Source organism: Sitodiplosis mosellana, unplaced genomic scaffold (assembly GCF_009176505.1).
Source record: "Sitodiplosis mosellana isolate CC-2019 unplaced genomic scaffold, AAFC_SMos_1.0 Smas_scaffold_6247, whole genome shotgun sequence".
NCBI classification, from domain to species: Eukaryota; Metazoa; Arthropoda; class Insecta; order Diptera; family Cecidomyiidae; genus Sitodiplosis; species Sitodiplosis mosellana.
This window is the reverse complement of record NW_022601488.1, coordinates 25,419-38,349: the sequence shown is the minus strand read 5'-3', so window position 1 is coordinate 38,349 and position 12,931 is coordinate 25,419. Positions and strand designations below refer to the sequence as shown.

The 12,931-nt window shown below is 35.5% G+C and overlaps 1 protein-coding gene and 1 long non-coding RNA gene across 2 annotated transcripts in view; one reads left to right on the top strand and one right to left on the bottom strand.

The window, feature by feature from the left end:
* Nucleotides 1-4,330: 4,330 nt before the first annotated feature.
* LOC129579568 (uncharacterized) lies at nt 4,331-4,886 on the bottom strand. The gene is made up of 2 exons (XR_008689261.1): nt 4,724-4,886; nt 4,331-4,620 (listed from the first exon to the last, which is right to left on the bottom strand). It is a non-coding gene; the product is annotated as an uncharacterized LOC129579568 (long non-coding RNA).
* A 6,104-nt stretch (nt 4,887-10,990) lies between these two features.
* Nucleotides 10,991-12,931, top strand: part of LOC129579567 (adenylyl cyclase 78C-like) — a 15,275-nt gene continuing 13,334 nt past the window's right edge. Inside the window, exon 1 of the mRNA XM_055469718.1 lies at nt 10,991-11,338. Within this exon, the coding sequence (XP_055325693.1) occupies nt 10,997-11,338 (342 nt within the window). The 5' untranslated portion in view covers nt 10,991-10,996. The remainder of the gene's footprint in view (nt 11,339-12,931) is intronic.

The window sequence follows — 12,931 nt, the reverse complement described above, 5'->3', positions numbered from 1 at the left end:
ACACAATATCATTAATATCATTGATATCTCTTGATTTTTCTATTATTTTCACTTTTTTCATTATGTTTTTACACAAACATCACTCACACGTGTTCAAATTATGATGTCTGGCAAGACCCGTTTTCCACCTTTTTCCGCTCATCCACTTTTTATCATATCAATATTTGATCGTCAATTATTTAGTTTATTTTTATATTATTACTTTTTTCCATTTTTTCACAAAATTATTTTGCTCAGTTCCACTCAGTGCATTTTACCAAACAAGATAGAATTTGTAGGTTATGTATTCCATATTAGTGATATTTAGCATTTTCATTCATTTTCCACAATACGTTCATCACAAAATAATTATGGATTGGACAAAAATAGTACTTTATTTTTTTAGTCTTTGATTAATTTCTCTTTGATATTATTTTACTACAAAAACATCATCACAAAAACCGCTTCAACATACACTTCAAATATCGCTGACAGTCGCATGAATGACAGTTGGAAAAAACTCAGGGCGTCTCCATCCAATCAATATATGTCAAAATAGTTGCTCGGGCCACCGTCAAAATAGAGGCGCTCACGTCGATGTGGCCCAATGATGACCTGCCCTGCGCGAAAGATCTCCCACCATATGGGTTTTTTGATAATTTTTTTTTGCTTGACTGATAAGAGATAAGTGACATCTGTTTTCAGCAAAGTTGTACAGGACCACAAGTACTACAATTTTACACATGCTTTATTTCGTTATCTCTTATCAGTTAAGCGGAAAACTGCGAAAAACGCGAGATTTCTCTTATCATTTTTCGCGTTACTGATAAGAGATAATGACTTGGTTTCTTGAGCAAAGTTGTAGAACCCAATCTGCTCTACAGCTTTGCTGAAGACAGATATCTATTATCTCTTATCAGTTCCGTGATGAATGGAAAACCGAATATTTGCGTTTTCGCGGTTTTTCGCGTATTTTGCGGAACTGATAAGAGATAAGCGATATCTGTCTTTAGTAAAGATGTAGAGGACCTCTAGTACTACATATTTGCCGAAGACATTAAATCGTTATCTCTTATCACAGGCCAGTTTTCATGAAAAAATACACTTGGGGCGTCGTACGCCCCAAGAAACGAACGCGCGCACATGTGTTGTGGGAGGCAATATGTCACAAATTCTTACACATATGCACATGAAATTTCACTGACGTATAGCTAAAGGTTCAAGCTATCGAACGGTATCTATTTCAATGTGATTTTTTCGTTTTTTGGTACTTTTATTCGAGGTTCAAAGTCGCCTCGGGCGTTGTACACCCGACAAACGATCAGAGGGTTAAACTTGAAGTATATTCTTTATTATTAATAGCATATTTAAAATATTAATCACATTTTGGAATGTTTTTGGGACCTTTTTCAGTGAGATACTTAAATTTGACGCAAAGAAAGTATTCGGCCAAACATCAATATTGCATGATCTTTTATGAAAAAAGAGAATATTTAATATTTTGTTGGGTTTCCTTTTGCGCGACGAACCACCTGCATTCTACGTGGCATTGAATCGACCAAATTTTTGGTCACAGTCGTTGGGATTTTGGCCCATTCGGATGCAATCGTGGCTTTCAACTCAGCTATGCTACTGATGCTGATTTGGTGTATTTTTCGATCCAAATGGTCCCATAAATGTTCAATAGGATTGAGGTCAGGTGACTGGGCTGGACATTCAAGCACATTTTCGATCTTTTTGGACAACCATTCCTTCACACTTCCTGCCGTGTGCTTGGGGTCGTTGTCATGCTGGAACACAAAGTCGGATTCAATGTTCAATTGGCGAGCACTTGACAACAAATTTCTTTGAAGAATGCCTTTGTACACATACTGGTCCATTCTTCCATCGACCATTTCAACACCAATTTTCCGACACCCGAAGCATTCATGCAACCCTACACCATCACGGTACCGCCGCCATGCTTCACGGTTGGCGTTAGGTTTTTTGCCTATAACTCCGTTCCGGGTTTTCGCCACACTTTGGCCTTATTAACATTTTTTCCGTGCGATCCGACCATTGTACCCAGGTTTTTTCAGAACTTTTTTACTGTTTGCGGTGTAACTTCAACATTGTCAGTGCCAGCGATGTCTGCTGCAATTTTTGGTGTCGAAACCTTTGGATTTATCTTGATTTTTCGGACTATTTTCGTTTTCAGCCGATCGATGATCTTCGACGGCCGGCCCGATCTTGTTTTGTTCAGTATTGTGCCACTTGTTTTATACTTTTTGATGATTGAGTTTATGGTTGATCGTGGTTTTGAACATATTTCAGCGATTTTTCGCTCACTTTTGTTATTTTTGTGAAGATTTATGATGATTTCTCTCTCCTCGAAAGTCGTTTCTTTGGATTTCACCATTTTCCATCGATTCGGCGGTTTTCAAGCCAACTAAATGCGCAAATACATTCAACTAAGTGACAGTTTAGTTGTATTTCACAATATTAAAAAATTTAATTGGCATTTGTCATCGATGAATGTCAAAACAATAGAAATAAATCATGAAATCGATGAATGGCTGAATACTTTCTTTGCGTCGAATTTGAGGGTTGCGAAACCTCTCAAAAATATTCCAAAATGTGTACAATATAATAAATTTGCTATGAATAATATAGAAAATATTTCAAATTTATTAAATAAACAAAAATAGTTACGGTTTTTATGATTAAATGCACAAAAAATTGCGAAAGAAAAAAAATTTGAAGGTGGCCGAATACTTTTTTGACTGACTGTATATCAATCGTGGGCACCAATTAGGTACTAATTATCTGTACTATTAGGGTTGCATTTTTCCACCCCTAAAAAATCGACCCCCTCACCCCCGAGACAAATCTATTTCGCAGGCACGAATTATAGCTGCGCAACAGGTATACTCTGTGGTCACGTTCGACGTTTATTTTGCCAGGGTGAGCAATATTTACAAATTTTCAAGGCATTCTACCTGCAACGACGGGCTGGAGAGTTTTGGCCGATGTAGACTTTTATTTTTTGCTGCGTTGATCCCATCCAACTTAAGATAGAATACTTTCAAATGAATTTTCCCAAAAGGCCGTCAAACTGCCAATGGTTCAAATAGTCTTTTGTACACTGTAAAAAATTAAGGCTATTAGAAGCATTTAGCATTGCGACGAAGCGCAATGACTGCAAGAGTCATCATTTGATTTATTACATGCAAAAAAATAAATCAAAGAAAAGTTTTACGTCTAGATCGGAACAAATCCCTTTTGGTACCTTTTTTATAAAATAGTTATCATCTGAACCGATGGAATAAACCAGTGTTTACAATAAATTCGGATTCAGTCAAAAGAAAATATCCGATCAGTCAACAAATATTTTGATTTGGACTTTCTTTATGCTCGGATTTTTACTTTACTATGTTTAGTTAAATATGTGCGATCCATTCGTTACAAAAATTTCTCTCTCAACTATTCAGGGTATATGGACTCCAAGCGTTATATGAAAACGATTCATTCACTCCACTGTTGACAAAATTAAACTTATTCGCGCTGAGAAACTTATTCGGATGCTTAAATCGTACTTGGTTTTATTTTTCCCGACACTCTTTGCTTAAATATGCGCTCGTTCGAAATTACTTGTTGATTGCAATGACTTATTTACGTTATTGCTGTAATTTTATGTTTCATTTTTTTTCTTTCTTTTTTGCTTTTAAAACTGACTATTTTCTTTAAAAAAAATGTTTATCTTAATGCAATTGATTCAATGGAAAGAACAAAAAAAATGTGGTGGAAAGCGAATTCGTTCAGTTAATTTTAACTGATTCCCGCCCTCCCTCAAAGAAAAATTTGCATGCAATGTTAGTATGGTTGGCAAAAAAAATGAATGTGTCTGAATGGCAACAATGTACAATTTTTCGTTTAAATTAATTCTTTATGTTACTTTCAATTACATTTAATGAGTGATCAGTTCATTCAATATCATTTACTTTACGTTAATTTCTGTTTCATAAATTGACACTGTCATGTCTATTCGGTAGAGCACATGTGAACTTGGGTTTTGAGGTTATGTTCGCATCACACTTTTTTCTTTCTTCTGATGCAATTCAATCATTTACTTTTTTAACATTTTAAACTATTTGGTTCAGTTTTTCGTGATTAAATGCTTTATTTTATGCATGTTCTTTTAATTCGGGCGCCATGTGATTTGGACTTTCTTTATGCTCGGATTTTTACTTTACTAAGAATGGAATAACCTCTTTCGTTCACTCTTTACCTTTTGTTCACATATGCTTACCTTTCTTTTACGCCACTGATTCTTCTCTCTACAAAATCTTAACTCAATGACAAATGCAACGAATTGTACGTTTTTGCGATTCGATAATGTATTCACTTATTTTCTAACGCTCACTTAGACTATACGGGGATCGATGTGGCTTCTCGGTGATGATTGGTGGCCGTTCGGTTGACTCCAATACGACTTCACGATATTTTCCAGTAATTTGGGCGATAGTCAGATCCACGCAAGACCGTATGGGCAAAACAGCTTATGTTGACCGGAAAAAAAAACAGTTGATGTGGGCCGTACGGCAAAAGTCTCACCAAAAGACCGTATGAAAAACCTCACGAAAAGGCCGTATGAAAAAACCACTGTGAAACTTAAAGGCCGTATGAAAAAACCACTTTTGCAATTCTACGTTAATATATTTTCGTCATTTTGTTTTATTCTTTTTTGGGCAATTTCGACACTTACGCTTATTTTAGCTGGTTTTTCGTTATCAAATCTCTTTTGTCACTTCTTTTTCTGATGATTTCTACGGTATTTTCGCATTAATGCGCTGATTTTGTGCTAATTTCTTTATTTCGCTGATTACCATGCGTCCGTACTTGTTCGCAGTCAGAACAAAAGAGAATGACTTTTCTGTGTCTGAGTGACAGCTCTCATGCGTGAGTAGCTATGATATGAACATGCAGGCTGTGTCTCATGCCCTCTATTGACGATTCTCCCTAAATGCTCTCACAGTCTTTTTACGATATTGTTGATAGCTCATTTTCTTGTTGTTTCACAATGTTTTGTTTTTTCTTACATAATTATTGCCAAACCAGAACAATTTTGTCAATCGTAATTCGCACTTCTTATCAATTTATTGAAATTTTGAAACAACATCATGCTCGAAATTAGTTTCAAAAAGAAACAACGCCAATTTCAGAAACAAAGTAGCACGAAGTAACACTCGTTGTCAGCAACAGTATTTCAGCGGCGATCAGACAGTTGTCGTTACTAGTGTAAAAGAGAGAAGAAAAGAAGAATAAGCAAAAAGAAGATGTTTACTTCTTCTTCTTTTGTTTCTTCTCTTCTCTTATTCTTCTGTACAGCGCCAACTGTCTGGTCGCTGCTGAACAACCATTGCCAACTACGCGTGCGAAGCAAGTTTCGGCTTTAAACTGCCACATGATTTGTTATATTGCATTTTGTTTCTCATATTTGCTTTGTGTCGCTTTGGTTCAAAAACTTGCGTTCTTGGTCTTTGTTCGTAGACAAATGCCATGCTTTAATTCCATTCTCAAATATTCTGAGGGAATTTTTTTGTCACAACGGTTCATTTATTTCCTTGCAATTTAAATTACACTATTTATTATATATATAAACATGAACTAGAACTTGTAGACATAATATGGGGTCATCGGGTGGAAGCTAAGACCGAAAACAACTTGAATGAAAACTATGGCGACGCGAGCGCCCTCAATTTCAATAGGAAAATCAATGTAATTTCGTAATTTTTTCCTGAACTAAACAGCGCGAGTGAGCATAGCATACTATGCCTCATAGCATACTATGCCTATCACATCAAACTAAGCATATGATTATTCATCTAAGTAGCTTCACAGAAAGTAATCACTTAAAACAGAATATTTCATCAAAATATCTTTGCATAAGTAATCACTCGAATATTACTATAAATAGAGAGAAACTGCACTAGCAGGTTCAGTCTTGTCTCTCCCTTCAAATAGATCCAATAAACAAATCTCAGACTAGAAAAACAAATCTTTTCTTTGAAAATCTTTGGAATCTCTCATAAAAAAACCTTTAGATAAAATATCTAAATTCACTGGCGAGTCACCCGGCAGTCAGATTTTTATCCACTGACGAACCACCTCCGGACCCACAATATCCATTTTTCCTTAAAAGGACACCAACAAAAAGTACATAAGAATACTTTGGAACACCTTTTTCTGAAATTAACATAACAAAAAGTACATCCGTATACTAAGTTAAAAGGGAAGAATCGACAATGGCTCAAGATCTCACCGAAATTATCAATCAGCTGCAAAACCAAATTAACACTCTGAACGAACAACAACGACTTTTGCACTCACAAACAACCTAACCATTGCCTGTGGAGGAACATCGAGACATGACCTTCATAATCAACAGGGCAGAAGATGTATCATTACACCTCTTCAAAAATTACCAGAATTTTCGGGAGACAGAAATTCATATGCCACATGGCGAACTATCGTGAAAACCGCAATGAAACTGTTGGAAAACCACGAGACATCAATGCAATTCTGCCAAGCTCTAATGATAATACGAAACAAAATCACAGGAGCCGCGTCAAATATCTTGAATAACTACAATACTGCATTCAATTTCGACGCAATCATCGACAGATTGGATTTCACTTACGCAGACAAAAGACCATTGTATGTTTTGGAACAACAAATGTTAGTACTCCAACAAAATGAACTAACAACCGACGAATTCTTCGATAAAGTTAACGAAAAATTAAATGCGATTATCAACAAGATAAACATGACATATTCAAACGAAACCACGGCAAAAGCCTTAATCGACACAATAAACGAAAAAGCACTCCGTACATTTATCACCGGGTTAAACAACCGCCGAGGAGAAATATTGTACGCCTCCAACCCAAAATCACTTCCCGAAGCATACGCTCGACTACAAACAATCACCAATGACCAAGAACGAATGAAATTCGCATCAAAATACAATGGAAACGGATATCAACGCCACGAACCATTTTTAACAAAAAACCCACGATTCAGATACCGTGAAAAAGAAGAAGAAAAAAATGGACAGAAAAAAGAAGAAGAACCAATGGAAATCGACCAAACGTCAACAAGAGTAAACTTCGAAAAAAAAAACAACCAACCGAGTACCTCAAACCGAAACCAATCAAATGGCTTCAATCATAACGAACCATTTAAAAGAAACTTCTCACGACAGACAACAAACAATTCGGACCAAAAATTCAAACAACAACGACTCAATAAAATCGAAGAAAACTATGCGAAAACAATAATCGAAGATGATGAATTCCTCGAAACACAAAGCTGCTTAAGCGAAAATATGTCATCAGAAACATCGAGTATTTTTTTAGGCGATTAAACGGCTTGCCTTGTTTTCAACGAACAAACAAACAAACAAGCCAAAAACTAACCGGATTAATTGATACAGGTGCAACAAACAATTATATCTCATCAAAAAACACTAAAGGCGCAAAAATAGTGAAGTTAAAAAGCATAAAAACAGTTAAAACAATCCATGGTGAATCAAAAATAACATCATACGTAAAAGTGAACATTTTTTCACAAGATCTAATCTTCTTTGTACTCGACAAAATGGGAAAATTCGACCTTATCCTAGGAATGGATGGATTACGAAAAATCAATGCAAAAATCGACCTAACATCTTTCAAATTGGACTATACAGTCAAAAGTCAATCTTTAAACTACACAATAAATGAAAACACAACAGAAGAACAAAAAACAATAATCAAACAACTCATCGAAAAAAATAATCAAACAAAAACCATACCATTCAACACTAAGGTTGAAGCTGAAATTCGCACAACAACAGATACACCAGTGTGGACGAAACAATTTCCCTATCCCATGTCATCAAAAGATTTTGTCAACAAAGAAATCGAAAAACTCCTAGAAAAGGGAATTATCAGAACAAGCCATTCACCTTACAACTCACCAATATGGGTTGTACCAAAAGAGGGATTTAACGAAGACGGAACACCAAAAAAACGACTTGTGATCGATTATGGAAAACTAAACTCACAAACCATCTTCGAATAGATATCCAATGCCTGATATAAACATCATCTTGAGCAACTTGGGAGAAGCAAAATTCGTTTCAAAAATTGACCTAGAATCGGGTTTCCACCAAATAAAGATCAAGGAAAAAGACATAGAAAAAACGGGATTTTCAATCAATGGTGCTAAATATGAATTCACCCGAATGCCGTTTGGCCTAAAAAATGCACCCAGTATTTTCCAAAGAGCAATCGATGATATTCTAAGACCATTCATTGGAAAATTCGCATACGTCTACATGGATGACGTTATTATCTTTTCTAAAACAGAAGAAGAACACCTGAAACACATAAAATTGACAATCGACGCATTTACCACAGCAAACATGAAAATCTCAAATGAAAAAAGCTTCTTCTTCAACAGAGAAATAGAATTCTTGGGACGAATAACCGTTTCATCAAAAAAAGTGAACACAATAAAAAATTTTGCAGAACCAAAAACACTAAAACAATTACGAAGCTTCCTGGGGATGGCCGGAACATATCGAAAATACATTAAAAACTACGCTCAGATAATCAAACCACTATCAGTATTTTTGGGCAATAACAATGGAAAAATAGGAGCAAAATCAAGTTCGAGAGTCAAGATAACACTGGACGAAAGTGCAATAAAAGCATTCAACGTAATAAAAGAAAAAATCCAGGAAAATATCGAATTATACCAACCAGACTTCTCAAAACCATTTGAACTAACAACTGACGCATCAAATCATGCAATAGGAGCCGTCTTATCCCAACAAAACCACCCTATAACATTCATAAGTCGAACACTATCAAAACCCGAAGAAAATTTTGCAACAAATGAAAAAGAACTACTTGCGATAGTATGGGCATTAAAAACATTGAGGAACTACCTTTACGGGATAGCATCATTCACAATCTTCACAGACCACCAACCACTAACCAACGCCATCACGGAAAAAAACTCAAACCTCAAACTAAAACGATGGAAAACATTCATAGAAGAATCAGGCGCTAAAATACAATACAAACCCGGAAAAGAAAACATCGTAGCAGACGCACTCTCCCGCCAATATTATAACGCGATTAGCGATGATGGGGATTCTTACTCAGAAGCATCACACTCTGTGGCTAGCTCACCTCCACTCGACACAATAAAAAAAATCACCGCCCCAATTAACTCATTCAAAAATCAAATTTACATGGAAAAGGCAAAAGAAGATAAGATAAAAACAGAGACAATTTTTCCAGGATACATCTCACACACAATCAAATACACGAACGGGGAACAACTAATAAAACAAATCAAATTAGTAATCAACCCAAAAACCATCAATGGGCTACTAATGACAGAAGAAGAATTCTACCACAATAAAAAACAAATTGAAACCAATTTTGCCGGAATAAAATTCATCTTTACCACTACGAACATACGAAACATCACTGATGAAAACGAAAAGATGTTCCTAATCAACAATGAACATGAGAGAGCTCATAGAAACCACCACGAAAACTACCTACAGCTAAAACAACAATATTTTTTCCCAAAAATGAAAAAAAAAATACAAGCCCATGTCATCAAATGCGAAACATGCAAAAAACAAAAATTCGAAACCCATCCAAGAAAAAATATCCTGAACCCGACACCACGACCACAATATGTAGGAGAATACCTACAAATTGACATCTTCCACGCGGGAAACCGAATATTTTACTCAACAATTGATAGATATTCGAAATTCGTACTACTAAAAGAAACGAAAAACAAACTACACGCAGAAAGGGTACTACAAGAGATACTACAAATATTTCCAAAATGTAAATACATCATGACCGATAACGAAGCCATCTTCACCTCAGACACGGTCAAAGCACTCTTGAAAACAAAAAACATCACCCACACACTAGCACCAATACGACATTCAACAAGCAACGCACAAATAGAACGATTCCACAGGACAATAATAGAAATAGGCCGATGCCTAGCCGAACAAAGATCACAAGAATTCGAAGACATAATAATGGACGCAGTATCGGAATACAACAACAGCATACACTCGGTCACGGGGGCAAAACCCATAGAAGTATTCTTCAACCAACAAAGATTCCCAGAAATACCCGAATTAATCGAAAAAGCACAAAACAAAATGCTGGAAAGAGGAAACAAAACTAGAACTAACAAACAATACAAAAAAGGAGACACAATTTTTGTAAAAAACAACCGCAGAGACAAACGCAGCGCAGCCTTTACAAAACACAACGTGGAAGAAGACAGAGGTCAAATAATCATAACAAACAAAAACGTGAAAATACACAAAGACAACATTAGAACATAAAAATTAGGGACAATTTTAATTACGATAGGGAAGAGTGAGCATAGCATACTATGCCTCATAGCATACTATGCCTATCACATCAAACTAAGCATATGATTATTCATCTAAGTAGCTTCACAGAAAGTAATCACTTAAAACAGAATATTTCATCAAAATATCTTTGCATAAGTAATCACTCGAATATTACTATAAATAGAGAGAAACTGCACTAGCAGGTTCAGTCTTGTCTCTCCCTTCAAATAGATCCAATAAACAAATCTCAGACTAGAAAAACAAATCTTTTCTTTGAAAATCTTTGGAATCTCTCATAAAAAAACCTTTAGATAAAATATCTAAATTCACTCGCGCCAATTTGAATTTTGTTGTTGCTTCCACGTATGGGGTAATGGATAATTGGAATCTGGTAGTAAATTTCGAAAACCTGATCGATTATTGTTTCTGTTACACTTCGAATGGGCCACACTGTAATATTCTCTTTGTCAAAATTCAATCAGAATATTTTGTCATTTTAATAAAAAAAAATTAATCTCATTTTAGCTAAATGAAACAGATGAAAATCAAATTGATTTATCTAAAGGCAATGAGTACATCACACAAGAAATGGCGACACCGGTTACAGCTATCGAAGATAGAGAAATAACAGATGAGTTTAATGACCATATCCAAATCAATTCTAATAAACAAATGCGTATGGAATACCTTCACCCTTGGACATTGAAATTCAAGGATTCAACACAAGAAACAAAATATTGTCAGTTACGTGAAGATATGTTTCGTTCAAATATGTTATGCGTGTTTATTGTTTGGGTGTTCATTGTTCTTTGCCAAGCAATCATCATTCCAAGGTGTGCTGTTTTATTCATATGCTTGGGCGTTTCTACAGTACTTTTAACAGGCGGTTGCGTGCTGGTGATGGCAGAGGAATTTTCTACCTTACCTACAGTAAGTACATAGTACAGTTATACTTAGACATATATAGTGTATATATACACTAACTCACAACAGAAAAAGTCACAAAATTCCAGGATTACGACATCTGTTCACAGTTCGACGTTTGGGGTGGGTGGGTCTGTGGCTAAACTCCAAAAGTATGGAACATGTATTTTTCAATAAAAACTATCTTTTTTTTATCAACACCGCCAAAAAAACTGTTTTGCAGTTTTCGTTTTGCAGGAAAAAGACTCCAAGAGTTATGAAAAACCTGATCTTTTGATTTTTGTACAATTTAGTGTATAACAATAGATAGTTAAATTTTACATAAATATTGGTTCTCGACTAGTCAAAAGAATGACCCAATTTATGAATAAACGAATGACCAAATATGAAAAAGTCTAATGAAAGCCGATTGTGAACGGTTCAAGATAATCTAACAACGCGTTTGAGAAAAGGTAGACTAACTAACTGGTTTCAAGTGGTCGATTTTTTGGCTTAAAAGTAAGCCCACCTCGAATTCTTCAATTTAACGATTCGAAATCACGTTTCCCCGGAATCAATTTTTTCATCAAAGGCACTAGGCGAGTTCACAATTTAGCATTTACCATTTTTTCGTGGTTTTTCGACTACATCATTTCTGACGAAGGTGATACGTTCAGATGAAATGTTCACCAGACTCCAACGAATTAAAATGATTGGGGCCTCCTCTTTATAGGGGCAGGAGATTGAGGCTCTGAAAATCGAAAAATCACCAAAAAACACTATTTTAGGGGCAAAACAGGGCCAAACCTCTGATTTACCCCCAAACCACTATGATATTCGGAAAGCTCGCAAAAAATCCATCGTACGCGTAGAACATTGCAACTTCATGAAGCCGCCTTTTCTGCCCCAAATCGAGGTCGGTAATTTGAAAAATGGTGCCCCTACAAGTATGCAATCATTTTTAACTGCTTCCAACGCACTACCACAGGTAGGTTGTGGTTCTAAAATGTAGCGCCTGGTCTCTTGTTTCTTTTGGCATATAACATGTTTCACTTACAGTCATGGACAAAATTGAGTATTGAGGGTCTCAGGCGAGAAAATCGCCAATCGGGAAAATTTTCGGGGAATTCAGTCGAAAATCGGGGAATTTGTCAATTTTTTTAAAACAACTATTTTTGTAGTTATTAGTGAAAATTACTCCAGAAAAATTGTTTTTTGAAGTATGCAGCGGCGTCGACGCGCAACCTACAGTTGGGAAAGTGCATATTCATATACGTCATGTCAAATTTCATGCCAAATTCAAAAAACTGTTATAAAAAAGTCCGTTAAGTATTCTGTTCTAATTTGTAACTCTTGGTCATTTTAAGTTACTCTCCATTTTTTTAATTAAAAAGATGCTTGTATCATTTACATTTCATTTCTATTTTTATTTTGATATAAATAAAAACAAACAAATGATCGTTAGCCCAGAATATTACAAAATCAATGTATCAACATAAATACAATGTCCGGTTCAATCGATGTATACGCATTTCTTCATAGAAAAATTATAAAAAATAAGTAATACATATATACTTTTTCAACGCGGCGGTGGTGTACTAATTGCAACCAAAAATGACA